General features: G+C 52.4%; 10 protein-coding genes across 10 annotated transcripts; 6 read left to right on the forward strand and 4 right to left on the reverse strand.

Moving 5' to 3' along the window:
* Positions 1 to 248: 248 nt before the first annotated feature.
* COCVIDRAFT_28482 (hypothetical protein) lies at positions 249 to 798 on the reverse strand (the record flags this gene model as incomplete). Its single annotated transcript, XM_014698957.1, has 3 exons — positions 249 to 311; positions 379 to 690; positions 745 to 798. 3 exons carry the CDS (start codon positions 796 to 798, stop codon positions 249 to 251), a joined length of 429 nt encoding a protein of 142 aa, XP_014554443.1.
* Positions 799 to 1003: 205 nt separating this feature from the next.
* COCVIDRAFT_104954 (hypothetical protein) lies at positions 1004 to 2186 on the forward strand (the record flags this gene model as incomplete). The annotated part of the gene is made up of 6 exons (XM_014698958.1): positions 1004 to 1114; positions 1166 to 1260; positions 1314 to 1396; positions 1455 to 1479; positions 1523 to 1824; positions 1921 to 2186. The coding sequence occupies 6 exons, from the start codon at positions 1004 to 1006 to the stop codon at positions 2184 to 2186; spliced, it is 882 nt and encodes a 293-aa protein (XP_014554444.1).
* A 994-nt stretch (positions 2187 to 3180) lies between these two features.
* Positions 3181 to 5271, forward strand: COCVIDRAFT_104943 (hypothetical protein; the record flags this gene model as incomplete). Its single annotated transcript, XM_014698959.1, has 2 exons — positions 3181 to 3406; positions 3452 to 5271. 2 exons carry the CDS (start codon positions 3181 to 3183, stop codon positions 5269 to 5271), a joined length of 2046 nt encoding a protein of 681 aa, XP_014554445.1.
* Positions 5272 to 7644: 2373 nt separating this feature from the next.
* Positions 7645 to 11097, reverse strand: COCVIDRAFT_39650 (hypothetical protein; the record flags this gene model as incomplete). Its single annotated transcript, XM_014698960.1, has 4 exons — positions 7645 to 8596; positions 8637 to 10106; positions 10160 to 10580; positions 10638 to 11097. 4 exons carry the CDS (start codon positions 11095 to 11097, stop codon positions 7645 to 7647), a joined length of 3303 nt encoding a protein of 1100 aa, XP_014554446.1.
* Positions 11098 to 13138: 2041 nt separating this feature from the next.
* COCVIDRAFT_104887 (hypothetical protein) lies at positions 13139 to 15434 on the forward strand (the record flags this gene model as incomplete). The annotated part of the gene is made up of 6 exons (XM_014698961.1): positions 13139 to 13493; positions 13540 to 13577; positions 13672 to 13785; positions 13837 to 13871; positions 13920 to 14553; positions 14607 to 15434. 6 exons carry the CDS (start codon positions 13139 to 13141, stop codon positions 15432 to 15434), a joined length of 2004 nt encoding a protein of 667 aa, XP_014554447.1.
* Positions 15435 to 16040: 606 nt separating this feature from the next.
* Positions 16041 to 16398, reverse strand: COCVIDRAFT_28487 (hypothetical protein; the record flags this gene model as incomplete). The annotated part of the gene is made up of 2 exons (XM_014698962.1): positions 16041 to 16141; positions 16221 to 16398. 2 exons carry the CDS (start codon positions 16396 to 16398, stop codon positions 16041 to 16043), a joined length of 279 nt encoding a protein of 92 aa, XP_014554448.1.
* A 938-nt stretch (positions 16399 to 17336) lies between these two features.
* COCVIDRAFT_104971 (carbohydrate-binding module family 1 protein) lies at positions 17337 to 18451 on the reverse strand (the record flags this gene model as incomplete). The annotated part of the gene is made up of 3 exons (XM_014698963.1): positions 17337 to 17392; positions 17463 to 18300; positions 18362 to 18451. 3 exons carry the CDS (start codon positions 18449 to 18451, stop codon positions 17337 to 17339), a joined length of 984 nt encoding a protein of 327 aa, XP_014554449.1.
* A 1954-nt stretch (positions 18452 to 20405) lies between these two features.
* On the forward strand, positions 20406 to 21156 carry COCVIDRAFT_28489 (hypothetical protein; the record flags this gene model as incomplete). Its single annotated transcript, XM_014698964.1, has 2 exons — positions 20406 to 20517; positions 20579 to 21156. The coding sequence occupies 2 exons, from the start codon at positions 20406 to 20408 to the stop codon at positions 21154 to 21156; spliced, it is 690 nt and encodes a 229-aa protein (XP_014554450.1).
* Positions 21157 to 21635: 479 nt separating this feature from the next.
* COCVIDRAFT_104942 (hypothetical protein) lies at positions 21636 to 22930 on the forward strand (the record flags this gene model as incomplete). Its single annotated transcript, XM_014698965.1, has 2 exons — positions 21636 to 21697; positions 21790 to 22930. 2 exons carry the CDS (start codon positions 21636 to 21638, stop codon positions 22928 to 22930), a joined length of 1203 nt encoding a protein of 400 aa, XP_014554451.1.
* Positions 22931 to 25061: 2131 nt separating this feature from the next.
* COCVIDRAFT_104877 (hypothetical protein) lies at positions 25062 to 27302 on the forward strand (the record flags this gene model as incomplete). The annotated part of the gene is made up of 1 exon (XM_014698966.1): positions 25062 to 27302. One exon carries the CDS (start codon positions 25062 to 25064, stop codon positions 27300 to 27302), a length of 2241 nt encoding a protein of 746 aa, XP_014554452.1.
* Between the last annotated feature and the right edge of the window lie 355 nt (positions 27303 to 27657).

Consider the following 27657-nt stretch of genomic DNA (forward strand, 5'->3'; position numbering starts at 1 on the left):
ATCCTTTCAAGTGTGCGAGAGTTGGGTGCAATCGACACGCAGATCGCGATTACCCGTATCTTTGCACGAGGTCATCACAGGCACTACATGACATCCGAGGGCGGACGTCTGGCGGGCGTATGTCAAGGGCATCCATGAGTGTTTTGGTCGCGGCGGTTTGGTCATGATGTTCCTTCTATGCAGTCTGTAAAACCCGTTTCGTGCTGTCAGACTGTACAATATAATACACGTGTAGATTTGCTTCCACCTCACATAGACACCCTTCCAGTGCCACCTCGTTCGATCTTGTTCAACCGTCGTGCAGTCGCAATCTGTCGGCGTTAGCACCTTCCTCCACCACCCAACCCTGTCCTTCAACATCTCCCAGACCACACATACCTGTGTTCTTGTCTTTTGACCCCGCACTGGCAGACCCATTGCATGTCTCCTTCCCCGATATGTACCCATGTCTCTTAATCTCCGTATGTCGTCCTGAACCTGCCGCCGCAAATCGTTCTCAATCTTCATGTTGGCCAGCTCCGCCGTGAGATCCATGACTGTGGCGTTCTTCAGGCTCCCTACTTTCGCCCACGGGTGAATATGGAATTTTGCCATGATGCGCTGCGAGACCGAAGGCCCAATGCCATAGAACGACTGAAGAGAGCGTTTCACGAGGGTCGCCTCCGTGAAGCTGAAGCCGTTAATGAACACCTAAACATGTCAGTAGTTGCGCATCATCCGATTCAGCAATTGTTCCAAACCCACCATGACGTTGCTCCTTCCGACAACTGATTTGTGTTGTGAAGTGTCTCGCAACATGCCCGCACCAATCTCGAACTCTCCAATTGCACTAGTCCCAATTCAGACACCATAGAGCTTGGCACAGCTAAGGTGCGACAGTGCGGGCAGCACTAAAACACCACGTTTCAATACCGCCTCGCTCTCTGTATTTCAGCAGGGGGTTTCCTAGACTATATAACCCTTGCCAATTCCTCGATTGCCTTCGAGTTCTTCATCAGGCACCATGGCTTCCTTTCAGAAAGCTGTCATTTCGCTCTTGCTGATCCTCTCGATCACTTTTGTCTTCTTCGCCCAGACTACTGAGGCTGCCAAAAGCCCCAAGATCACCCACAAGGTGTGTATCTGCAACAGACGCTGGTAGAAGCTGTGTTGACACATGGACCAGGTTTTCTTTGACATTGAGATTGGCGATGAGAAGGCAGGCCGCATCGTCATGGGCCTTTACGGCAAGACCGTACCCAAGACCACCGAGAACTTTCGGTACGATGTCTCACAACACGCTGTGCAGCTTCACAAGCTAACCCACATGGTAGCGCTCTAGCTACTGGTGAGAAGGGCTTCGGTTATGAGGGCTCTACTTTCCACCGCGTTATCAAGGACTTCATGATTCAGGGTGGTAAGTGCATACCCGCATGTACTCCTCAAGAGATTCTTGCATACTGACAGCAATATAGGTGACTTCACCAAGGGCGATGGCAAGTGCTCTCCATGTCCGAGCAGCAAGTAAACCAATCTAACACAGCCTAGGCACCGGCGGCAAGTCCATTTACGGCGAAAAGTTCCCCGACGAAAACTTCAAGCTCAAGCACACCCGCAAGGGTCTCCTCAGCATGGCGAACGCGGGCAAGGACACAAACGGAAGTCAGTTCTTCATTACCACCGCCATCACCAGCTGGCTCGATGGCCGCCACGTCGTCTTTGGACAAGTCCTTGAGGGTTACGACATTGTGGAGAAGATCGAGAATGTCAAAAAGGCTCCGGGAGACAAGCCTATCGAGCCTGTCAAGATTGCCAAGAGCGGCGAGCTCGAGGTACCAGCGGAAGGTATTCACGAGGAACTCTAGACATCAGTACGCATTTCTTGCTATTGTGTCAACTCCCTTAGGTTAGACAGTTGCTGATTGTGCGTCCCTTTTCAAGTTATATACGGCGATGCAGAACCCGCCGATCCTAGCGACAGTCTCGATGTCACATCGTCAAAAGTTGGCGATGATGTCGCTAGCATTGCAAAGCCCCCGAAGGCTTCTGCTGACAAGCCTAAACTCGAGGGGCTGGCCTCTTCTGGCTCTTCCACAGATGGCCTGTCCCTGGGTCAGAAGCTCTTCTTTATTGTGGCTATCGTCGTGGCTTGCGCTCTGTTCCTGAGGTCAAGAAAGGGTGGACTTAAAGAGAAAAGCATGGCATAGATCACTATGATATATGAATTATTTTCCTAGTTACTCGGCTGTGCTTTTTTTTTTGAGTGGTATATGCTATGCTGCGATATGCTTCCTTGAGTGCGCATGTGCCTAACAATGATCTCCAGTGCCATGGTCTCTCGCGTGCTGCTACAAAATGTGTCTAGTGGTCTGATCCCCCTATCATAGTTAAACTGTTCAAGTTTCATCTGCTGAAAATGGGCTTGATGTGTACGGATGCAATCTGATATTTCCTGCAAAGCACAGCATACAAACTCCCGGCTATGCTCAGTTCCTGAGGTGATGTCAATGCGAGGTTCTTCGAGAAGCATGAGGCATCTTCACGTGTGGTGAGAGCCGCAGCGGGTGGCAAAAGCAAGCGAGCCTGCATTTTCAAGAGGCGATTTTGTCACAGCCATGCAATATCAAGCACTGAACAAGCACACCACCGGGCAAATCCGCCGTTATCTTTGACCATCAAATAAATGTCACTACGTATACGTCTGTGCATGGAAAAGCAAGCATAGTGCAGGGTACGACAGCAGCTGTGACGTTCACCGCTCCGCACTCGCCACAGAGCTGAGGAATCTTGGGACGCCCACGAACTAGTCCCGAACAAGTCTAGTTCGAAAGGGTTCTCTCTGACGCTTTTTTAACTTAGCTGCCATCTCCCTCCTCTCTCACCACCCACTCTCAAAACCTCCTGTGTGTATTACACAACCTCACCATCACATTTTCTGTGTGAAGTCCTTTCTTTTGGCCTTCACGCTTCTTTACTTGTCGTTTTTTTCAGGACAGAGGCGTTCCCTTCTTTCCTGACAGAACGAAGATCAGGCACCTGCCTGCGAGTTACCAACTTCGTTACTTAGAACTGCTACTTTTCGTCTGTCGCTCACCGTCGAGCCAGCCGAAGTCTGCTACACAGTAATTTTCGACTTTATCGAACTACACCACGTAAACACGAAAACGCACGTCATCAGTCATCCCCGATCTCAACGCAATCATGGCTGAACAACTCGACATGGGTCGTCTCAACATCAGCGACTCCCAGCACAACCCCCAGAACGGCTTCAGCGGCGAGCGTTCTGCATACATCCCCCCTCACCTTCGTGGCCGCCCTCAGGGAGGCCCTGGAGGCCCTGCACCTATGGATGGCCCGCCCATGATGAACGGCGGTGGCAACGGTGGTCTCGGTGGCAGTGCCTGGGGACCAGGAGGGTCAGTACAAAGTTCACACACCTCAAGTGAACGTCGACTAACAGATCGCAGCCAAGGTCCTCCTATGAACGGCAACAACGGCGGCGGTAGCGGCTGGGCCAACGCCCCTAATTTCACTCCTCGCGGTCCCCCTGGTGGTGGATGGGGAGGCGGCGGTCAGCGCGGCGGCTTCGAATCTAATGGCTATGGAAAGTCTGGTGGCGGTGGTGGCAACGCTCGTGGATCTGGTGATGGCGCCTGGAAAGATGGCAAGCACGTTCCCGGCCCGCCCAACCCGCGTCTCGAGCGTGACCTCTTCGGTGTCCCCAACGACCCATCGAAGCAGCACACTGGTATCAACTTCGAGAAGTACGACGACATTCCCGTTGAGGCTTCCGGTCAGGGAGTTCCCGAGCCTGTCACACGCTTCACAAACCCTCCTCTCGATGACCACCTGCTGAGCAACATCGAGCTCTCCGGATACAAGGTTCCCACACCAGTACAAAAGTACTCCATCCCCATTGTCATGGGCGGTCGTGATCTCATGGCTTGTGCCCAGACTGGTTCTGGAAAGACTGGTGGTTTCCTCTTTCCCATTCTCGCTCAGGCTTTCCAAAACGGACCCGCTGCTCCTCCAGCTTCAGCACAGGGCGGTTATGGCCGTCAACGCAAGGCTTACCCCACATCCCTTGTCCTCGCCCCCACTCGTGAGCTGGTCTCCCAGATCTTCGACGAGGCTCGCAAGTTTGCCTACCGTTCTTGGGTTCGTCCCTGTGTCGTGTACGGAGGTGCCGACATTGGTTCCCAGCTCCGCCAGATCGAGCGTGGCTGTGATCTGCTCGTTGCCACCCCCGGTCGTCTGGTCGACTTGATCGAGCGCGGCCGCATCTCACTTGCTAGCATCAAGTACCTTGTTCTCGATGAGGCTGACCGCATGTTGGACATGGGTTTCGAGCCTCAGATTCGCCGCATCGTTGAGGGTGAGGACATGCCTCCCACCGCTGGCCGCCAGACCCTCATGTTTTCGGCCACCTTCCCTCGCGATATCCAGATGCTCGCCCGTGACTTCCTGAAGGACTACATCTTCCTTTCAGTCGGTCGTGTTGGTTCCACTTCTGAGAACATTACCCAGAAGATCGAGTATGTCGAGGACGCTGACAAGCGCTCCGTTCTCCTGGACATTCTTCACACCCACGGTGTTGGTCTCAGCTTGATCTTCGTCGAGACCAAGCGCATGGCCGACTCACTGTCCGACTTCCTCATCAACCAAGGTTTCCCTGCCACATCTATTCACGGTGACCGCACACAGCGTGAGCGTGAAAAGGCCCTTGAAATGTTCCGATCTGGACGTTGCCCTCTTCTTGTCGCGACTGCTGTTGCTGCTCGTGGATTGGATATCCCCAACGTCAAGCACGTCGTCAACTACGACCTGCCCACCGACATTGACGACTACGTCCACCGTATCGGTCGTACCGGACGTGCTGGAAATACTGGTATCGCGACTGCATTCTTCAACCGTGGTAACCGCGGTGTCGTCCGTGATCTCATCGAGCTGCTGAAGGAGGCTAACCAAGAGGTTCCTAGCTTCCTCGAGTCCATTGCTCGCGAGGGCTCTGGCTTCGGTGGCGGTCGCGGTGGACGTGGAGGCGGTCGTGGCCGTGGCAATGCTGCTACCCGTGACGTTCGTCGTATGGGCGGTGGTGGTGGTGGTGGTGGTGGCTTCGGCGGCGGTAACGGCGGCAGCTGGGGCGGCTCTCAAGGCTACGGAGGAGGTGGTTACGGCGGCGCCCCCGGTGGCGGTTATGCTGCCCCTGCCCCTGCCTATGGTGGCGGCGGTGGTTACGGTGGTGGTGGCTACGGCAACCCATCTGGCCCCGGCGGCAACTCTTGGTGGTAAATGCACATACCACCGCTTCACGATATAGCCAGCCTGGGGCATGGTTCTTTTCCACGAGATCCTAGGTCTTCGTGTTGCTATTACGGACGGCTTCCTTTCATTTCCTTCAGTTTTGGTTTTTGTTTCTGCAAATCTTTTCCGGTTATCACGGATCGATGCGGAAATCTGGAATCTTATACCCCAATCAGCATATAGACAGCGACTGTTTTTCTGCGGCTCTGCCTATTTTCGAGCTCTTCTCGCATACGATACCCATCGACGGCCATCCGTCGAGCTCGAGCATAGACGGCAGGACTCTCGCCTTTTTCGAAGAGGCATGCATTACGAACATTTCACGCCTTCGCTCTTTCTGCAAGCATGCTGCTTGGGGAGCTATAGATTCTCGCTTTCCGAGTCATCCACAGGCGGATGACCATAGTCAGCATTTCCTTATTTACGACAAAAGTGATTCCTTTTCCCGGTCATATCCCTTGGCGACAATGTCTTTCTCGTCGTCCTCTTGTCTCTCGATCTCTTCACATGCGAAGGGTAGCAGCATGGCTGTTCGGGACGACGAAAAAGTTTGCTGCATAGATGGCGTTCATGAAGGTTTAGCCACGACCCAACCTTTTTTACGGAAGGAATATACCCCGGTTCTTTGTGGTAACCGTCATGGTGGCTGTCTTTTCAAGGCCAATTCGGCGGTGGGACTCGAAAAAGATAGTTTTTGGTTTGCATCTCCCCGTGTCCTGACATGCGAACCCTGGACCCCCAAGTGACCTTGGGTGAAAGGAATCTCATAAAAGCACAGTTTCGAGCCAGATGATTAGTTAGTTAGATAGACTAGCATGGGCTGCCGACACAAGCAGTCTGTACAATGCATGCGTTATGACACTTGCAAATATATTTTTTAAATGTTGATGTGATGTGTTGTTGTGTGAAGTGGCTTGGATCCCACTTGGGCATGTATGTAGTGGGCATGACTAGTATTCTGAAAGTGTAATGTGTGATTTCAACGAGAGCAAAATGCCGTATTACTATTGTCTAGCACACATAACAAATTGCTCGATACACGTGCTTTACATCCTACTGTTTATATATTCTTGCCCCCCTCTTACTCGATCAAAACACCCCATTCCTTCACTCTTTCTGATGGCTTTTGGATGAACTTTTTCTCATCACTATTCCTGTTCTTTCCCCCTTCCCCCCTCCTTCTATTCTTTACAATCGGGGGGGGGGGGATTAATTTTCACAAAACCGAACATAGTAACGCTAGTCTCTCCCCTTACACAGTATTTTATACCTCTCTCTCTCTCTCTCTCTCAGTCCACACAAACACACACACACATTTTCCGTTGCGTGCTTGTTTTTTTTAGTTTTCTCGCAAATATAAGGCATGTTATAAGAAATGGAGAAGGACGTGAGAGTCTAAGAAGAAAAAAGGGGGAGGGAGGGTTCGACTCCGAGCATGGTAAAAGGGTAAAATTGGCAAGGTGGAGTGGGTGTCTTCACCTTGCATAGTTACGAATTTTTCCTTTTTTTTTCTTAGTTGATAAAATCGTTACTTGGTTACTTTGTGTACTACTACCCTTTGGTTATTTCCTTAACTCCATATAGAGGAAAATAGGGCGGGTACTCGTGTTTCAATTTGTTCAGGGCTATGTACGAGATGGCTTGTTTTTTGTTTTTTGTTTTTTGGGTTGGGTTGTGTGTAGGGTGTAGGGTTTGAGCAGCAGGAGTGAACAAGGACATGGGTGGTATACAGAGTGGGGTGGGGTCACGGTGAGGTCACGAGGGATGTGCTGTAGGATACGTGCGAAGTGCATAGGAGGGATGTGTGTTTTGAGAAGAAGAAAGGAGCGTTTCGAGTTTCTTCTTCGTTGTTTGCGTTATGGTGCGTTGTATGTTTTTTGTTTGTTTCGTTTTTTTGTTCGACAGGTTTGTCGGTATTGTTTGTCGTGTTTCTCTTCTTTTTGGGTTTCGTCCGTGTCTCGATGTTTTGCTTGAATTGATCAAGTCATGGGGCAATCATGGCTCTTCGAAAAGTTTGGTTGTTGGTCTGGTTGTCAGTACCGGCACATGAGTGTGTCAAGACGAAATGCTGCCATTTTACTTTTCTCGTTAACTATGAAAAGAAAAAACACACTGCCGCAAGTGGTATCAAGAAAAACAAAGTTCTGAAAATAAGGCCCCGCTTTCTTTCCTTCATTAAGATGGGCATCCCTTCCTCAGTTGTCACTCTTCTGTTACTTTTTTTTGTCATTTCACACACCTTTTTTTCGAATCCCTGGCCCTGATGCAGCACAAAAGCATTGCGTACCTCTTGGATACATCTCAACGGTCCATTCAGGCTATCTGCTTCAATAGCGGCGCACGCAGTGACACGTGAACTGACTAAGGTGCAATCGTGTATGCGTTGCCGTACTCGTTCCTTCCACCAGCATTGGCATGGCCGTTGCTCATATGTCCGTTAACGCCATTCACAGCAGTATCCTCAGTGTCGTAATGCAGGCGTAGAGATGTCGGAATGGGACTTTCCTTACTGGATCCATCGAGGTAATGACGCATGGTAATACCCGCAAGATGGTGCTCCGTTGTAATGAATCGGCCTGGCTTACCGGGTGCACGACGTACATTAGGTAGCTTGAAGACCTCACGCAGGGTGGATGCGAGTGAGGGGCCGACGAGGCGTGCGCCGAAACAGAAGTGAAGTCCGTGGCCAAGAAGAGTGTATTCCTTGAATGAGCGGTGAGGGTCCAGGATTTCGGGGTTGGGGAAAGCGAGAGGATCCATGGCAGCCTTGGAGGTAGCAATGAGCACTGTGTGACCCTTCTTGACGGTGACAGGGCCGCGGACGCCATCTTGGACTGTCACATCGCGTGTTGCAATACGAGGGAGACCCGGTACGACACCAACATGGCGCATACCCTCGTAGACGAAACCCTGAAGTTCACGATCAGAATCCTTGGGATCCATGTGTGATAGCTCTACGATCCTCTTCTTGTACTGCTCGTACTCTGGCTTCAGGTACAGATCAATGAGGAGAGAAGCTTGTTGTGTCAGATTTCCGGCTACGGGGGCACCCATACCGATACAGTCACCAACCAGGTCGCCGATAGGGAGCTTAGTATCGGCCAAGGCGTGGTAGATGCGATCAGCGTGTGGGCCTACTTCAAAGGCTCCGCCCTTAGCCATCCAGTCCACAACGGTTTCTAGACGCCCGGTTTGCGTTTTCAGGTGCGTCTCGAAGATTTTGCGAAGGGGCGCTGCAGCTGCCATGGCGCCAGCACGAAGCTTCCACTCGTTGTGGGGCATAATGTTGAAGGATTGATACATGACTGTGCAGCTATCAGCAATGTGATACAACGCTTGTGGTGAGGGTCAACTTACAGAGTACCAAGTATGCCATAAAAGCTTCGTGAATAGACAACAAGCCACGAGGCTGTTCTGGAGTCTTGAGTGGAAGTGCAAAACGTTCTGCAAGCCACAAAATAGGTGTGATGTTCGTCACGTCGCGTACGATGTCGATGCTCATCCTACCCTTTGCACCCTTGAGCGAGTTTTTCTTGATGAGATTTCGCACGTTTGTCGTAAAGAAATCATTAATGTTCTTCTCAAAGCCCTCTTCGAAGAACACCTTATGGAGGATATTAGATCGCTCGTCGTGCTTCTTTGCCTCGTCCCATCCGATCATGAAGTCATGTCCGGCAGTGCAGTTACGGATTGCAGCCTGGTACATGACAACAAAAGATTCTCGATCCTCGAAGACCTTTTTGCAGCCTTCCTGGGTTTGGACACTGACGATGTCGTAGCCACTCGGAGGACGAGAGGTATCGTATTTGTCGAGAACATTGTTACCCTTGAGGATACCCTGAGCAGCCTTGGGCGTGTAGAATGGCAGAAGAGCATAGCTCGATGTGCCTTTGAAGCCACCAGGGAGAGCTTGGAAAATCAGCTTGGGGAGAACACCCCCATAGGCGCCAGGGGTGGTCTCGGACAGAAGAGCAGCACCCCAGTTTGTCAGGGTATTGCTATTGAAGTCGTAGCTCAAGAAGCGGTCACCACGAACAAGGGCTACGGCATCGTCCAAAATACCTCTGCCTGTGGTCTGGCCAGGGCAAACACCACTTCCTGGCATAGCTGGCTTGGTGCACTCGGCCATCAAACCAGGGTATAGCTCCATGTTCTCCATGTGGCCATACAAGAGCTCTGCAGCTCGAGCAGTCTCTTTGTCCGAGCACCAGTCTTCAAATGTATCGTACGGCTTCAGGTTTAGGTAGCGACGGAACTCGTTGAGCGTGCAAACATTGAACATCTCGCGCGCTTGCAACTGGCCCATCAGGTCAACAACCTTTAGACTGGCAGGCGTGCCATGCGCACCAAACGCATGGGCAGGCTCCTCAATACAGTCTTTGATCAGTTCAGATAGGTCAGAGTTCTTGAACCTGCCGTCAGGGCCTCGCTCAAGGCCTCCAAAAGTCCACTCGCTGGGCTGCTTCTTCATAAGATCATGGCCCCAGACCTTCATGACCTTGTGAAACATCTCGATAGTGACATCGTCAATGTGGCGGATATCAGGGTATACGGATCTGATGATGTCCTCCATCCACTTGTCGTCTGCTGCGCTAAGGGCTGCGTGCCAGTGGTACAAAACGGCGAACTCGACAGAAACATGACTACCAGTTCCGCGCTCAACACGTCCATTTTTGCCCTTGATCTCTTTGCCAAGGTCCAAAGACCATTCAGAGTTGGCTCGTGGGGTGTTGAGAATAGCGGCAACGTAGTCTCTGAGCACAACTGACGCGAAGAATCCAACATTGATGTTGCGGGTAATCTGGAAAATGTCCTCGTCTTGCCTACACGCTCGAGTTAGATTTGATCTAGGACTAGGAATTGTGGAGAGACTTACCATTTCTTGCCCTCTTCATCGAGGCTATCCCACGGCTTGTACTTGCCATCTTCATTTACCGCCAGAAGCGATTCTGCGACATGATTGTGGTTTCTTGAGAACAACAAGAGGACCGCCACAACACCAGGGGGCATCATCATGATGCGCTCTGAAGCGATGGAATCTGGGAAGATCAAGCCGTTCGTGTATGTTCTTACACGCTTTTGCTCCTTTCCTGTGTTGCCGTAAAGGGTGCTGAGATCGACATAACTAGAAGTCTCGTTGATCCAAGGATCCGTTCTCGAGGTCTGAAAACACTCGTGAATGACAATCGTCGCAAAAGAGAAAAACAGGCGGTTGAGACCAGAGGGGTGCTCTCGGAAAGGGCCATTGCGCTTGAGAAGCGCCTCATACACATCTTCAACATCAGGCAGATTGGGTCCTGAAATTTGCTGTCAGCTGTGGTTCGCCAGTTTGTTCTGTTAAGATGATTGCTTACCTTTCGGTTTCATGGGTGGCACGTTGCGCGCATACGGCGACCCCGCCTTGCCCATGTTTGGTAGATGGGGATTGTTCCCTGAGCCATCATGACTTCGGTATCGCGCCGAAGGTCCAGCATGTGTAGGAGTGGGATGTGGCAGGTCGTTCCATAGCATGCTAATGAAACCATCGGAAACTTTTGCGCTGAGACCGCTGTTCAAGGGCAGGCCCTGCAGCATCTCGACGCCATGCTCGAGGAGCAGGTCTTTGTCATCTAGGGGTTCACCAGAAGCTAGGGTGGTGATGGCCTCTAGAGCAAATTTGGTATTCTTAACACCAAGACCGGTGATGTCGCTCATGACGCTGGTCCTGTTGTTGGCCTTGACACCCCCGCTTGAAGCCTCTGCTGACCTGCCATCGCTGGCGCGCGTAGGCTTCTTTCTGATCTTCTCAATCAACGTTGACAATTGGCCTGGCATGATGAATAGTGATTATGATGAGCATGTGAGAGGAAAGGAAAGGAAAACTGAAGCTATGTAGCAGGCGGGGAAGTCTCCAAGTATGAGCAAAGTAGCTTGCGAAAAGAGCAATGGGCACTGATAGGCGTCGTGCTCCCGACGCAGACCCTTAGTCCAGCGACAAGAAGCAAGGTGCAGGACGACGATCGCTTGCAGGCATGATGCAGTGATCAACATGTCGGCTCGGTGAGCAGTTCCAGATATCGTCAGTGGGCGTTTTTTGGAGCTATGCGTAAATGGGCACTGTGTATGATGGGTTTTGGACCTTTGCACTGTATTAACCGCCTTTCCCGTCGATCCTATTGGCGCTCTGCGGCCATGTGAATGATATCACTAGTGGGATCTCATAGCACGGTCACTGATCCACGGCTGAACACTGCACGTCCACCTCGATCGGATGCATCAACAGCGGTGATCAGACCTGTAAATGGTCCCTCCCGCACCATTGACTCGCAGGATGCACGATTGATAGGTCAGGTAATAGAGCTCGCTGCAGATCTGGGTGACACTATGAGCTGTCAAGCAGAAGAAATCTGCAGGGGACCTACGGATGCACCTGTCTACCGGGTACGTGAACCAGGCGGGGAAATGGGTTTGAGAGGTGAAGCAACCAAACAAGTCGTATTCTAAATGAACAGGAGCGGAATTCGCGGGTAGCTGGATAATGCTCAAGGAGAGGCAGTGGGAAGCCGTGCTGTGGTGATGGCTGGCTGGCGGAGAAGCACGTGAACAAGCCTCCAAAACTACCCTGTCGAGTAGGGTGCTAGGGGCCGCCTTTCCGCGGTGTGCGGCCTGTCCCGGATATGCAAGGTCACGCTGACCGGGCTACAGGCGCTGCGTGCTGTGTTACTGGGGAGGATCTCCTGGTGCGCCAAACTCGGCGGGTAAGAAGTACGTAGCCCAAAATGTCCGGTTCAATCCTTGTGCAACGAGCACTACATTGGGTGTAACGCCGTTGAAATGCTCAATCTCTGCAGCGCTGATTCATCATGTCTCCTTGTCGAGAGTTAGTATACGCGTGCTGCTCGTTCTAGCGAGTAGCTACACTATTGTGGAAGCGGCCATTTTTCTCCGGCTATTGTGGCGGACCAGGAAGGGACAAGATCAAGCACGGCGACGATCGATAGACGAGACGGAACAAGGGCGGGTGGGGTACGAGGGATCTCAGCGGCGGCCCGTAATTGATCGACCGCAGGGTAGGCGCTAAGCCGCTTGTGGACGAGATTGGCCATGCTTTTCATCAGCCAGTGTCGGCGACTCCATTGACCTCAGCTCCTCACATCACCGCCGATCCACACGACTGATGGCACTACATGACTCTCCGCGCCCAAGCAAAGCAACTCCATCATTACGCCCGCCGTTCGTAACAACTGCATACTCCTACCTTCACTAGGTACCTTTTAATCCATCAGTATGTCAACCCCTGCCTCCCAATGTCTGGTCACCATGTCACCTCAGCTCATGTTTCGCTTCCTTTTCTTTTGCACTGACGTACAACAAAACATGGGAGCGGTCTGTCTCGAGTCCTCACCGTGCATTTTGTTGATTTTCGCCTTCGCCTCCGGGCCACTTGCGCCTCATGTCTCCGTGTGCGGCAGGTGGAGACTCAAGCAAACTAGCTCGCCCTACTAGTCTATTGCATATCAGTGCAATGCATGTGATGAACCAAGTCGAGTAAAATCTACCAGTGGCCTCTCACTGGCTCCTGGACGGCTCGGTCTCATCAGCGCGCTGCCCCATCGAGCCGTAGGTGGGTGTGACCTTCTGCATGTTGCGTCAATCTTGGTGATCGACACTTTTGCTTGCCAGACAACCACGCGCGAGCTAATGTGAGGGAGAAGAAACGCGCATAACCCTGTTGCAGACTTTTGTTCCTCGGCCTTCTGCTGCCGGTAGATATCTCTTTACGTGTCTGATGCGTCGAAATCCCCACTTTCCAAGACCTGGTTGATATCCTCCCCAAACCACGAGCCCCTCCCGCTCGCATTTTGACTTGGCCAACATGACTTCCAAGAATACCGAGCAGTTGCGTTCTCAGATGCCTGTACCCCAGCTTGCCACATCGATTCGCAGCGAAAATCCAATGGACTACGGAGCTACACCGCACCGTCAAGGTCACGTAACCAAGAAGTTTGTCTTGTGCTTCGATGGCACAGGTAACAAGTTCTCTGGTACAGATTCAGACAGTAATATTCTCAAAATCTATCGCATGCTCGATCGCAATGGCGATGACCAATTTCATTACTACCAGCCGGGTATTGGCACTTATATCACCAAAGCCAATGGCTCCATGACCAGAACAGGCCGATGGGAAAGATTCCAGTCATGGTATGCCAAAGCAAAAGACAGTGCAATCGGTAGGCTTGCCCTTGTTGGTGATTTTGCACAATCTAACGCCACCAGGAACATCCTTTGACATGCACGTTATGGCAGGATACAAGGTATGTTAGCAAAGTCTTTCTAAGCGGGGTTGTACAGAACTCCTGGAATCCAGAATCTCAGTTACTATGAGCTGTTTGACTGACAGACTTGTAGTTTTTGATGCGATACTATACCCCTGGAGATGATATTTATTTTTTCGGTTTCTCGCGAGGCGCCTATACCGCTCGCTTTCTTGCCGAAATGCTGGATCATGTCGGTTTACTTTCTGTGAGTATCTGGTCATTGCAACATAGTGCGCATTATTCTAACTCTTAGTAGGCAGGTAATGAGGAGATGTGCCAATTTGCGTGGAAGTAAGTTTTTTAACAGACATGACGAGATCTCGCTGACCAAGCTTTCAGGACATTTCAAAAATGGCAATGTCGAGTTCCAGAAGAGGAGAAAAACAGGAAGCCTGGCGAAAAGTCAGAAAAACATAAACAACTCGAGTTCATGTGCGCTTTCAGAGAGACATTTAGCCGTCCTGTCAAGCCCATCCGCTTTCTTGGTCTTTTCGATACTGTCAACAGTGTCCCGGCCTTTGAGAATGCATGGATGCAGCGCAGCAGGTTCCCATACACTGCACGAAGTAGCGCCCGCGTCATCCGACATGCGGTTTCAATCGATGAGCGCCGCGCAAAATTCCGACAAGATTTGATCTCCCAGGAAAAGCCAGACAGGTCCATGTACTATAAGCACCGTCATAAGCATTTGAACCAGATGAAGGACATGGTTCACAGTCATGGCGATCATGAGCATGTTGATGAAAAAGACAACCACGGTGAGGAAGACAGAGGTCGAAGTGAGAATCTGATTCCTCCTGAGCGATTTAGAAATCCTCATGACACTTCGGGAGTGCGTAGTTCAAGCAAGGGGTACAATAATCGCTCTCCTACTCCCTCGATGCGATCAGTCGATGCTCGCGCAACCTACAACTCAGAAGACGAAGAAGGCGAACAGGACATTAAAGAAGTCTGGTTTCCCGGCTGCCATGCTGTGAGTGCGATCTTAACATGATAGTATGGTTGATAAAAACTAACGCAGTACAGGACATTGGAGGCGGCTGGCCCATTGACGACGGCGACGCAGCACTAAGCCACGTCCCTCTCGTCTGGATGGTACGCGAAGCCCAAAAAGCCGGTCTCGAATTCGACGAGGAGAAGCTAGAAGCTCTAAGCTGCTGCCACGAAAACGCCATGCCCAGCGGTGGTACCCACACCCACAACGATGTCCCAACCATTGAAGTCGACCCCGCCTCGCCCTCAGCCACCGACGCCGACGCAATCACGTCCAGTGGAATCACGGGCTATACCGACGACGAAACCATTCTCCTGCACCACCGCGAAACCCCAGACACGCATTTCCACCAGCACCTCAACGCTGCAGCGACCAAAGGCCGCATCCACGACGTCCTGCAGTTCAACAACGGCGTAAACCGCATGGGCGTTATTTCCTGGAACATAATGGAGTACCTCCCCTTCCGCCGCATGGACCTGCAAGAAGACGGCAGTTGGAAAGCTATTCGTTGGCCGCTGCCCAAGGGTGAAACACGTGATATCCCTGCCAACGCCGTGATCCACTGCAGCGTCATCAAGCGCATGCGTGCGGATCCAAAGTACCGCCCTGGCAACTTGATTGTAGGAGGTGGCGGAAGGGGTGTGCGAACTGCGCCCTGTGATTACGGTATGGGTAAGTGGGTTGTGTCGTGTGAAGAGGGTCATCATGTTGGTGAGTGCTTTGTTAGACGGCATCCGCCCGAGCGTACCAAGACGGATGAAACGACAGGTGGGCGTAAGGGGAGTAAGGGGAGTAAAGGGAGTAAGGAGGATTATATAGGGGCGAGGAGGACATCGTGCGGGACGAATTGTGAGGAGTAGGGTGAGTTTTTTGTGTATATGTTTTCAAAAGTGTTTGCGTTGGTCGTTGGCGTCATGGCTGTAATACTGGACGCGGGCAGTTGCAAGTCTTTGGGAAATTGGATGGATTTTTTTTTGTGTCTTATCATTTTTTGTTTTTTGTTTTTTTACCAAATTATTATGATGTTTCTAAATTCTAATACTTGAAAATTTACGTTCATTCGTTGAAGGATTTTAATGTCGTCTGTTGAGCGAAATTCAGTCTAGACATGGGAAGGCGAAATCGGCAATCTATCTCCCAATCTTATTTATTTTTTTCTTCCTCTACACATATTCTCTTGAAAGGACGGCCAGACGACCTGTATATTACACCATATTCCGTCATATATCTTTTTTTTTAATCCCTGAAAGAAACTCCACGTCACAAATTCCATTCAAACACATACCCTACACCGTATATCCAAGAGAGAGAATTAAAACCCCTTGGAATCCAGATTAATCTATTAAATCCTTCCCTAAGCACTCTAAAAAAAACACCCTTAAACATATGCTTTCCTAAAAAGAAAAAAAGAAAGAATCACCGGCAATTTCTCTCTCCACACATACACACACTTCCTCACCCCCTTCTTACTGCAAAGCAAAATACACAGCCCTAGCCTCAGCCCTGACCTCCTTCTCCTCTACATTCCTCTGCTTCTCTTCCTTGCCTTTTCCCACTTTCTCTTCATCTAGTCCACCTGTCAGTCTCTTTCTCTCCATCTTTCCCTTCTCCAACACCCACATGAAGAAAGAGACCGGTGAACTTACGTCGCGTATTCCACATTTTGCCAAGAACTTTCTTCGACACCGATGTACGGGAGCGTACAGAGTTTGTATCCGAGGATGCAGACGCGGTGTATGATGGAGGCGAGAGAGTAGAGTAGACGGGCGGTGCGTGGACTGTAGCGGTAGCGGTAGCAGTGGTGTCGGAGTGTGAAGACGACATTACTATCCCAGCGGTCTTTTGATATCTTGTTGTTTTATGAATGGAAAAGTGCGGTTCATACAAAAAAAAAGGGGGCAGTTGAGAGAAAGTTGGACAAGATTCAAATCTGCTTTGTGAGATAGTGATGTCGATATTTCCATTCCCCCCCACCATTCCCATATATATATATATATATACTCTTAACCCCAAGCGCTGTATGACTTTCTCACCTCCCACCTCCCCCCCTCCATCCCGCATGTCCAAAACCCCTATACCGCACCATTCGGAATACATCCTCCCCCTCCTCTAGACCACCATTACAGCAGCAGCTGAGCCCACAGAAGTAAGCGGAGTAAAAAAAAAGGGCGATGGTCAGTATGAGTCGAGATGGCGCGCGTGCGCCTTAGGGCTTAGGCAGCAGTTGAGGTGTGTGCAGGGGTGGGGAAAAGGGTTAGGCGTCCAATGCCGAAGGTACTTGGGTTGTTTGATAGGTGCGCGGAGATATAGGTATGTGAGAGGAGAAGAAGGGGATAAGGGGGGGGAAGGGGTTTATTCCGGAGGTGGAGGGAAGGAAGGGGGGAGGTTCGGAGTTCTGTGGGTTGAGGGGTGGGAATGGTGGAGGGTTCGGAATAAGATTTGGATGCGTAGGGGGCGCGCGGTTGCGGAATGGGATGGTGGGTTTGTGGCTTGATGTGGTTTTATTCCGGGACACATGTAATGAAGACGAGTAAGAAGGGCATGGGAGGAAGTACATAGTTACGCTAGGCGCAGGAATAGTCACATTGATAGGCTTGGTAAAGAGGAATTATAAATCGATGTTGGGATGTGGGTTACGATTATCAACTCCGAAATTGGGAGATGATGGATAGATACATAAAGGAGTAACGGGTCAACAAATATTTACAGAAAAGAACTACTTCCGAAAGCACATGGATGCTACATTTCATATCAGCTTTTTTTTACAAGCACTGAGAGTAGAATTCACCCGATGCCTTGCAACTCGATCCAGAAGCACCTATGCAAAGTCAGTAAAAGATGAACATTTCTCAACCACACATTCCCCCTCTCCATGTTAATAAACTTACAAGTCGTACAACCCGTGAACCCCTTCCCTCCACACTGCCCAAACTTCGCAACAGAGCAACCCCCACTACCACCTCCATCCGTCGGCGCTGGCGCCGCAGACGTCGCCACCGTCGACGTTCTCAACGTAGTACTCGTCTGAGTCGGCGTAGCAGCCGGCGGTCCACCCGTAGCCGTAACCACCGATCCAGCCTGTCCAGCAACTGCTTCGGTGCCACCTGCAATAACCGCGGGGCCAGGGGCAACATACGACGCAAGCTTCTGGTAGATATTAATCAAGATACCCGGATCAGACGCCTTGTACGCGCCCGGGAAAGAAACGCCAGAGGGAACAGACGAGCCACCTCCTGTAACGGTAATCTGATAACACGTCATGTAGAACTGCGCTCCACCCGAGCTCCCCGCTGCATGCAGCGCAATAGCTTCAGCACGCAGCAGGTAATCTCCCGCAGCGAGGTCCGCAGGAATCTTTACATCCATCTTCCCACAGTTCTTGTTCAGATCCTTGGTGCCCCAGTAGTCATCTGAGCCGCCGCCGCCCGACGGATTGCGCGCCCAGGTGTCCTGGAAGATTTTGAAAAACGGGGTGGAGCCGTCGGCGGTCGAGGCGTCGGAGACTTTGGAGAGGTAGACGAGGACGGGGCCGTAGTGGGCGCCGCCGATGGCTTCGTTGGCGCAGGAGCGGTCGCCGTTTTGTTGGTGCATTTCGATGGTTACGGTGGTGCCGGCTGGGACGCTGCATTTGGAGGCGGCGGGGCCTTGGTTGGCGTTGCAGCGGATGTCGTTGCTTGTGACGGAGGTGACGGGGCTGTTGCTGTTGGGGAGTCTTGCGCAGGTGGACTGGTGGGTGGATGTTAGTGTTGTGGAAGGAATGGGTTTAGAGGGTACATATCTTGTCTACTCCGTTGACCCAGAGGTCTTGGAATGTTGCGTGGGCAGCAACATGGGTTGCAAAGGCAGATATGCCGGTTATTAGGAGAGTGTTCTTCATTACGGAAGTTGTATGGCGTTTGCCTACACAAGAAGATATAGGAGATGATGAACAGTGACTTTCAATGTGACAGTTTACTGCATATTACAATCCTTTTATACTGAGACATAGGCAGCTAAACATTACACTGCGTGCTCGGTTGCATCTCGCTTCCAGCACGTCTCGACAGGCGGGGCTTTGAGGCATATCAGGTCGGATGACCTGGATGTATAAACGCAAAGCTTGTTTTTCACCTGGATCCGGGTTCAGTCTTCCACACGTGGTATAATGTGGGTTGGATGTATATTAATCAGTCTGCAAGGCCTCGTCTGTGACGCGTGGGCACTCTCATAGCGAGCGCTGGGGTATTCTCAAGGCCTCGCCTCCCTAGTGGACCATTTGTATATAATACGTATGGCATATAGGACCCACCGGGTCATGGTTCTGTCTAGCTGGAGTCCAGTGGGGTCGTAGGAAAATAACGTTGGGTGTCCCCGATATTCCATGAGAATTCAAATGTTTTCTCGATTTCTTGCTTGCTCGTCCACTGTTTAATCCAAGGTGGGATAACATGTGCTTTTTGTGGGGTTTGATTTACTATGTGAGGTCAGCTGCAGCTGTAAAAATGTCCCCATTGAAGTGACTGTGACTCGAGATGACCTCGCTAATAGTCGATATATTAAGTCGACAAGCTATCGAAAGTAATTTGTTTAAATGAAGACACGCCACGTGCCGAATCGCGCAGTCCCCGGATCTGTAGCTTGGCAAGAAGCTTGTTTTACGTCCATGTATGACAGCATCAGTAATGGGCCTTACTATCAACGTGGGTTTAGTTGGTGTTCGTGTGCTGATGGGTCCGGGGGGCACAGTGTTGGGTTGCAAGTCGTGCGAGGCTGTTTCGTTATGAACCAATCGGCTAGTCGTGCTGGATATTAAACACATGCACTTTCGAAAATCACTTTCCTTCTCAACGACCGGTGTTTGATTCTGCAAGAGTCATAGTTTTTCCTGTCCCTCTTTCCTAATACAAGCATGAAAATGCTTTTCTAGCCCGTGTTGACGCATGACCTGAGCAACAATTGCACGTGACACCAATCAGCAGCTACATATCTGGATATTGTTCTTACACTACACCTTGTCCCACACCGTCTCCGCCTTTCTCACCTAATCCCCAGCCTTTCCGAACCCCACATACTACCCTGCTCTAGCAATACTTTTTTCACGTTGCAGTAGTCCATCCGTGTATCCGCTCGAACAATGCTTGTGGCTTGCGGCATTGCGAGTAACAGTGTAGCGATATCCAGAATTCCGGCTGGATCGCTTTGAATACTGAGGGAATTTAGTGTAGGCTAGAAAGCTATTAGGCTTGCGAGAGAGACTCAGTCAAGTCGATGCCTGTAAAGCGAGATTGGTTATTCATCTAGGGTTACTTCAGAAAAGTTGAACGTCATGTCGGTAGAAATTTGGTATTTGCTTTGTTCGGGTGGCTTTAGACTAGAGAGGGAATGTGTAGATGGAAGTGGTGTATGGGATGGAAGGGGTTTGGAGGCATAGTATTGATACTTGGTTCTCTTCCTTTCTAAGCCACTTTCCTTAGTGAATGATTTGGCTAATAGAATGATTCAGGGACTAGTAGGGTGGTCCAGCAGGTAAGAACTTGAAAGATAACTGTTGCAAAAACGGAGATTTTTGAGAATGAGAACCGGGAAAAAGAAAGGGAAAAAGAAAACGCAAAGACTCGAAGAGAAGGTGTCTTCACCAAGTTCCGGGAGTCTCATTGTTACATCCAGCACACCGCCTGCAATCCAGATGTGTATCTCAATCGATACTTTTTCATGCCGCATGAAGAGACGGAACTTTCGCCTAAGAAATGGATAGAGAACGAAGTTCTATAAAGCCACAGCTATCGAAGCCGTTCTGATCATCAAGTTCAACCCTATATCCTTTAGATTCTATTTACTTACCTGAAGCTACAATGCGTGCCTCTTGGACCCTCGCTGTTTCCGCCCTCTACACAACAACTATCTCTGCCAATGACATGCAATATGCCATGGGCGGACTCGACCTCCCTGGAACCATGTACGCGTGTGAGAATGGCAAGTAAACCTAATAAAAGTAGCACTTGGCACATCTAACACCAATGGATAGGTGCTAGCCCATCAATCACTTGTACAGACCCGTCACTAAACAACCACGACTGCTCATGCACGTGCACAAACGGCCTCACATTCAAGCAGCCCGTCCCCTCGCCAATTGGAGACAACGCGACCGCCTGTCCTTCGCTAGACGAGTGCCAGGCGAGCAACGTGCAGTGCCTGGAGCGTGAGCAGGCACTAGAAGTACAATTGGTATCCAAGCAACAACAGCTGGTGAACCGCGAAAAGACACTATCAGCGCAGCTCGCAGCCAAGCAAGCAGAGCTGAACAATAATAAGCCCTTTATGTTTTTGCCCATGACCTGCCGCGTCGAGACGAACAACGGCATTAGCAATTCTGGCACCGCCTACCGGAGACTCCCAAAGAACAGCCCGAGGGAATGCGCGCAGCTCTGCTCCAAATCCGGGTTCTTTTTTCTCGGAGATGGAACTGGATGCTCGTGCGGAAACACCTCTCTTGGCACCGTGGCAGTTCCGGTGGCCGAGTGTTCGACAAAGTGCCCTGGAGATCCAAATCAAACGTGCGGGTCGCCGATAAGGGTAATGGTGTACTTTAAGTACTATATTTGAAGATAGAAAGCGGGCATGGCTAGAGTGGGTGGTTAGGCAGGGTTGAGTTGGAGACAAAGGGTTACCAAGATAGCATCGTGTGCTGGGACTCGAGTTGGGATATACTGGTGAATAGAAATGGTCTGTTGTTGGTTAGAACAATGTATCGCGCCATAGTAAATATATACACTGTGCGGGCCAAAAACGGTATAATGCACTTGAGAAGTCATGTCCTCCCTGCATCTGCGACCGCCTCGCGCTACGCTCCGCGGCCCGCCGTTTCCTTTAGGCACCGGCAAGAAGATGAAATGGAGGGGCGGCAAAAGAGTGGGGTAACAGTTCCATGACGTTTGAGCTCTGCAGCTACCTAGCTGTACAAATCATCAACAAACCCTCGCTGCCCACGCAGCACTCTTTGTTACTGTTGCTTAGCACTTTGACATTGCCAATCGCTTTCCCCAAGACAAGGAAGAACGAAATAGACAACAGCAAACTCGACAATGGCATCACCAAAGACGGTTCGCTGGGGTATCCTGGCTACAGGAGGCATCGCCCTCACCTTGTACGTTGTAATGGTTTACCCCGCCATGGTGCCACCACGTCCCACCCCCCACCATAGATGGCTATGGCAGCAGGCTGACGGGACAACAACAGTACCAGGGATTTGTTGTGCGATCCCACGACTCGTGGCGTGAACCATCTCAAGCACACGGTTGTTGCCGCTGCGTCGTCGACGTCGGAATCGCGTGCCAAAGACTTTCTCAAGGAGGTCGGCGCGCCGTCGGACGCAAAGGCATACGGATCGTACGAGGAGTTTGTCAAGAACCCGGACATTGACGTTGTCTACATTGCCACGCCGCACTCTCACCACTACCAGAACGCAATGCTGTGCTTGGAGGCGGGCAAGAATGTGCTGTGCGAAAAGGCCTTTACTGTCAATGCGGCCCAGGCACGGAAGCTTGCCGAGGTTGCCAGGTCAAAGAACCTGTTCCTGATGGAGGCAGTATGGACCCGCTACTTTCCTCTGTCGATATATGTGCGTGAGCAAATCACTGCTGGACGCATTGGACCCGTCACGCGCGTCCTCTCCGATAACAGCATGGCGCTCGACCCGGAGAAGAGCTTTGCCGATGGCAAGAACCGCATGGTCAACCCAGACCTGGCTGGTGGCGCCCTGCTTGATCTCGGCATCTACGCACTGACCTGGGTCTTCCAGACCATATACCACACGCAGCCCGAGAAGACGCGCCAGGCGCCCCAGCTGCAAGCCTTTGTCAAGAACTACGAGCCGACAGGAATGGCTGATGAGCACAGCACCGTGATTCTGCGATTTCCACGCTCAAAGGAGGAAGGCGGTGAGGCGCATGCTGTAGCCACAACGTCTCTTCGTGTAGCCACTTCACCTGGGGGAAACATGGACACACCGTTTGTTCGTATTCAAGGACCATTGGGCGAGATCCAAGTGTTTGGGTCGTCGTTCCGGCCCCGCTCGACCAAGATTATTACCAAGGACGGCAAGGTCGAATCCAAGGAATTTCCGATCCCGGGCCCAGGTAAGGGAAGCGGCTGGTACAACGGCTTTGGTGGCTCACTACAATCAGAAGGAGAGGGTCAAGGCATGTTCTGGGAGGCAGATGAGGCAGCCGATGCCATCATCAACGGCCGGAAGGAGGGCAGGTTCCTGGGCCTGGATGAGAGCATTTTGATCATGGAGGTCATGGATGAGGTAAGGAAGCAGGGGGGTCTGGCATACCCTGACAAGATTGAGACATTGGACTACCCTACGCAATTGTAAGTGCGGTCAGGTGTGCGATTGCGTATGCGGTAGGACAAGCGGGCATATGCCTAGACGACGAGTAAATGGCGCATGGTTGGAGACGATGCATAAGACTGAAGGGGGGTTTTTTTTCTGATCAGCATGTGGAAGATGCTAGGCATTAGCTATGATGTTGTCATGTTTCCTGCATTGGTGCGGTTGACCGCCATAGCAATAGCAATAATCTTCGGCTAGCACTACCCCTGCGGTGTAATTGTTCCCGAGTTGCTCCGCTGTCCAAAGTGCATGCGATCTTCGCCCTTGTGACGACAATGGCTCCAACAGGGGGGGATGATTGACCAAGAGTATCTTGCAATGGCCCGTTTGATGCCTACTGTGCCCGAAGCGGAGAGCAGGTGTGGGTATAGACTTGATCGGGAGAGATTGGCACAGTGTTGGAAAGGGTAAAGTGAGCCGTGAAGACCGTGGGAATGACGTTGTGCTAGTCGGCATGCCCCGAATCGGGAGCAGGATTACCAAGCCGATGGCGCAAGATACAAGCGCGGCGGCCAGGGGAGCATGGAATCAAGTGGGTGGGTGCGCATCGTGCTTTGAGGGAAGAAGATGCCGTGGCATGGAAACGTGTCAGCGGAAGTGCATATGGCTGGGCTGGGAGAGTATGATGGAGGCATGGATGACAGGCAGAGAGGGCTTTTCGAGTTTGCGCGGCACGCGGAAGCAGTACCGGGACACGAGGAAGGATTCGGGTGGGTCTTTTCGGGCCTTTGGTATCTGAACATGGTCCAGACTCTAGACCAGCCGACGATCTGTAGACAACAGATCCCCGAAGTACCGTGCAGTGTAGCCATTGATACGGTACACGGGTTTTAAGGCCTACCGACGACTTGAAACTGGCGTCGGCTAGCGGCAATGGTCGGACCCTGATGCTTGGGGCTCTGAAACCAGCTGGTAGGGTAGCTGCAGGTGCCTGAAGGGGCACTAGCAAAACGTAGAGCGGCGGTGATGGGCAGCACGGAGGATGCAGGTCGAAGGGGGCAAAAAGGGTTCCGTTGTGGTGTTGGTACACAATTCGTGGTCCGAAACACGGCTAGTAGAGGCTGTACGTCTTTTATTTGTTTTTTATTTTTAACTTGTTGCTGGGTGAAGAGGGGTTTGGCGTGCTCTAGAAGGCGGCAGGTGTGTAGTTAGGATGCAGGGTGGCAGAAATCAAGGTCGGCGAATGGTGTTACCCACAAGGGTAAGAATAGCGATGGTGGTGGTGATGGTAGACGGAAGATGCCGCTGCTAGGCCGTGCAGGGAATGGCGGCGTGTGCCTCGCAACGGGAACATCTGGGTAGAGAGATGGTGGACGGATGCAGAAGTGATTGGGGGAGCTGGGAGGGATGCAGCGGCGATAGGCCGAGTCATGGGGGGGCGCAATCGATCGTGCAGGAGAGCAGGGCCGAGTCATGTGCGCCAGGAGGGTTCTTAGTGGATACTACTACTTACTCGGGACATATGGCAGGCGTAGTAGGACTGGAGTAGTGTAGGCTGGTAGCGGTAGCACTCGTTGTCGGTTGGCATCCGAGTTCCCCGCATCATCAAACGGTGGCGCAGCCAGGCCCAAAGCATGCCTCCGAGCCGCACGCAGACTGGGAGTGAGCTGGCGTGCCAGTGGTTGTCGACGTGTATCGACACAATTCATACATGCATCGGCGATGTGAGGCGAAGCAGCAAGGCAAGGCAAGGCAAGGCGGCAGGGCGCACAGTGGCAGGCGGCGGAGGCGGCGGAGCAGGCAGGGCCCACGGGCAGGGAGACGATGGTGGAGGAGGAGGTGGTAGTAGTGTACGGGAAGTGGTGGAGGTGGTGGAGGTGGTGGTGGTGGTACACCTAGTAGTAGTGGTGGTGGTGGTGTACTGTTGTTAGTGGGCGAATTCCCGACGGACCGGGAAGACGCAGCATAGCGGGCTGGCGGGCTGGCGGGCTGGCGGGCTGGCCGCGACACCGAGTCCCTGCACTACGATTGAAAAGTTCGGCGCAATCGCTTTCGCATCTCGCACTGGCAGCGGCAGTTTTGGACGAGTGGGCAGCGTGGTCGAGACGTGCACACGACCACCACGACCACCATGCTTCTTCTTCTCCCTGCGTCGTGAATCCCGCCCGCCCCCATGTCCTCCTCGACGCCCGCGCCGACAACAAACTCGCGCCGAGTCCCGCTCGACAAACGCAAGCGCACCGAGACGAGTTGCGACAAGTGCAAGTCGCGCAAGCAGAAATGCCGCAAGGAGCCCGGCCAGGACGCGTGCCGGTACTGCATGGTACACAACATTGAGTGTCTTACCACGCAGCCTCGCAAGAAGCGCCTGTATGGCAGCGTTGAGGGCCTCGGCACCCGCCTGGCGCTGCTCGAGGCCCTCGTCAAGGGCCTGCTGCCAGAGGCCGATGTCTCCAGCACCGACGCCCTGCGCCAGCTCGCTACCTCGCACGGCATCCCCCTCCCAGAATCTGTAGCCGCTCAGGGCGATGCCGACCACGACGATGCTGCCGACCCGGACGGCGACGACACCGTCTCGCTGCTGCCGGACCAGCAGGGCCAGGTGCAGTACATTGGGCCCGCCAGCTCCTTTGCCTTTCATCTCAAGCTGCGTACCCTCGTCGGCCGTGGACCTTTGCGCGAGTTTGTCCTCTTTGGCAAGAATGCCGCCTCGACGTCGCCCGATGCCAGCGACCATCTCCAACATCATCACCACGCCCTGACCAACGCGCCCGGCTCCCTCGACCCCGCCGCCGCCGCCGCCGCTCACCTCGCCCCGAACCAGCGCCCGACCCTCGAGCTGCTCATCCGCACCTTCTTCGACCGCATCCACCAAGATATCCCCGTCCTGCATGAGCCCTCATTCCGCGAGGCCTACGATGCCTGGCTCGCAGACCCCCGCAATGCAGACCCCGCCTGGCTATGCACCTTCACCTGCATGCTGCTGCTCGCCCGCCGTGTTGCCCGCGTCCCCTTTGCCGAGGACCAGGAGCGGTTGTGGTGGCACCGCGTCCAGAAGCTGCTCCCAGGCGTCATCTTCACCTCGAGCGTCACGGCTGTCCAGGCCCTGATCCTCGCTGCCGCCCACCTGCACAACACCAACCACCGCGACGCCTGCTGGAACCTGACGGGCGCCGCCATCCGCATAGCCCACGCCATTGGCCTGCACCAGGACAGCGTGAGCGCAGGCAGCACGCCACTCGCCAGGGATACACGCAGGATGCTGTGGTGGGCCCTATACGGCTTTGAGAACATGCAGGTATCCTCCTACGACCGCCCCAGCGCAATCGAAGTCGCCGGTGGAAAGCTCCGCTACCCCAGTGACAAGATCATGAACTGCCCCCCTGGCCTCATGGCCGCCTATTGTCGCATGTGGGCCCTCTTGGGCACTGTATGTCGCGCGCCCAGGACACTCAAACCAAACTCGAGCGACGAGGCGTACGTTGGACCCCTGTCTCCCGCCGCATCTGCCCTGCGCGACCTGAGCCGGTGGAAGGAGACGCTCCCACAGCATTTGCAACCAGAAGCCATTGACGCTACCCCGCCCCCTTGCCAACGGACTCTGATCATGATGCACGGTCTCTATCACTACACCATGATTGTTCTGTGTCGCTCAGCACTCCTTGCCCGAGCTTCCACTCTGTCCAAAACCGGCACTGACTCGGCCAATCCAGCTCTGATAGCAATGGCTGACGCCTGTTCGGAATCCGGCCGCGACCTGGCCCAGTTGCTGCTCAAGTCCGATCATCTTGCAAAGTTTGATGCCGTTGTCAATTTCGACATTTGGTACATGCTAGCTTCAAGCTCAGTACTAGTTCTAGACCTGGTTTGTCTAAACAAACTCGAGGGTACCGACATGTCTGAATCTCGCATCTTCCTTTCTCAGCTTGCCGACCTCGCCCAGCGGCACCGCCGGAACCCATACATGCCTGGCACACTGGAGAAATTTGCTTCCCTCGTCCCCGAACTGCACTCCATGGCCGACTCGCTAGCTTCGCCCGTCCGAATCTCCGAACCAAAAGCAGAGTCTCACGAGCCTCCGCCACAACCCACACTCCCAACTCAGCCACTGACGCAGCCACCTGCCGTGCCGCACATGTACCACCAATCACCCCCTGCGGCTGGCACGTACATGTTTGCAGATGACATGCAGAGCCGCGGTTATCCAGATCAATCGTACGTCGGTCCGGCCATTCATCCCACTGGCCGCTATGATCGCAACACGCAACTGCATTTTATGGACTTTACCATCAACAACATGAATGACTGGAATTGGCACGACATGAGCGGTTTGCTCGATGATGGCGTGTCAGGCGTACCAAACATACCTGGCAATCCCCATGTACACGGATCGCAATCTACAGGGCCAAACTGAAGCTGGCTGTAGCAAAAACTGCACAAGTACGAATGAGCGCGCGTATGCGCAAGAGATACCCCCTCCCTTGACCCCCCCTTGCTCCATATATTGCCTACTAGCATGATTGTAATTTTCAAATCGCGGCATTGGTCTCCGCTTATTCTCCAATTTTTTTGGTTTATTTGCTCATCTGTCCCTATTTGCACACCCACATGAACAGTTCCAGACTGGTTTTTCAACACCCATCTCGACCATGTTAAAAAGTGGACAACGCTGAAAGATGTTCGCCGCCTTGTCCTCCTCCCACATCTTCCGTCTTATATACCCATTCGTAGTGTTAGTAGTCATGTATACGGAGAAGACCCATTTACCC

Source organism: Bipolaris victoriae (assembly GCF_000527765.1).
Source record: "Bipolaris victoriae FI3 unplaced genomic scaffold scaffold_69, whole genome shotgun sequence".
NCBI lineage: Eukaryota > Fungi > Ascomycota > Dothideomycetes > Pleosporales > Pleosporaceae > Bipolaris > Bipolaris victoriae.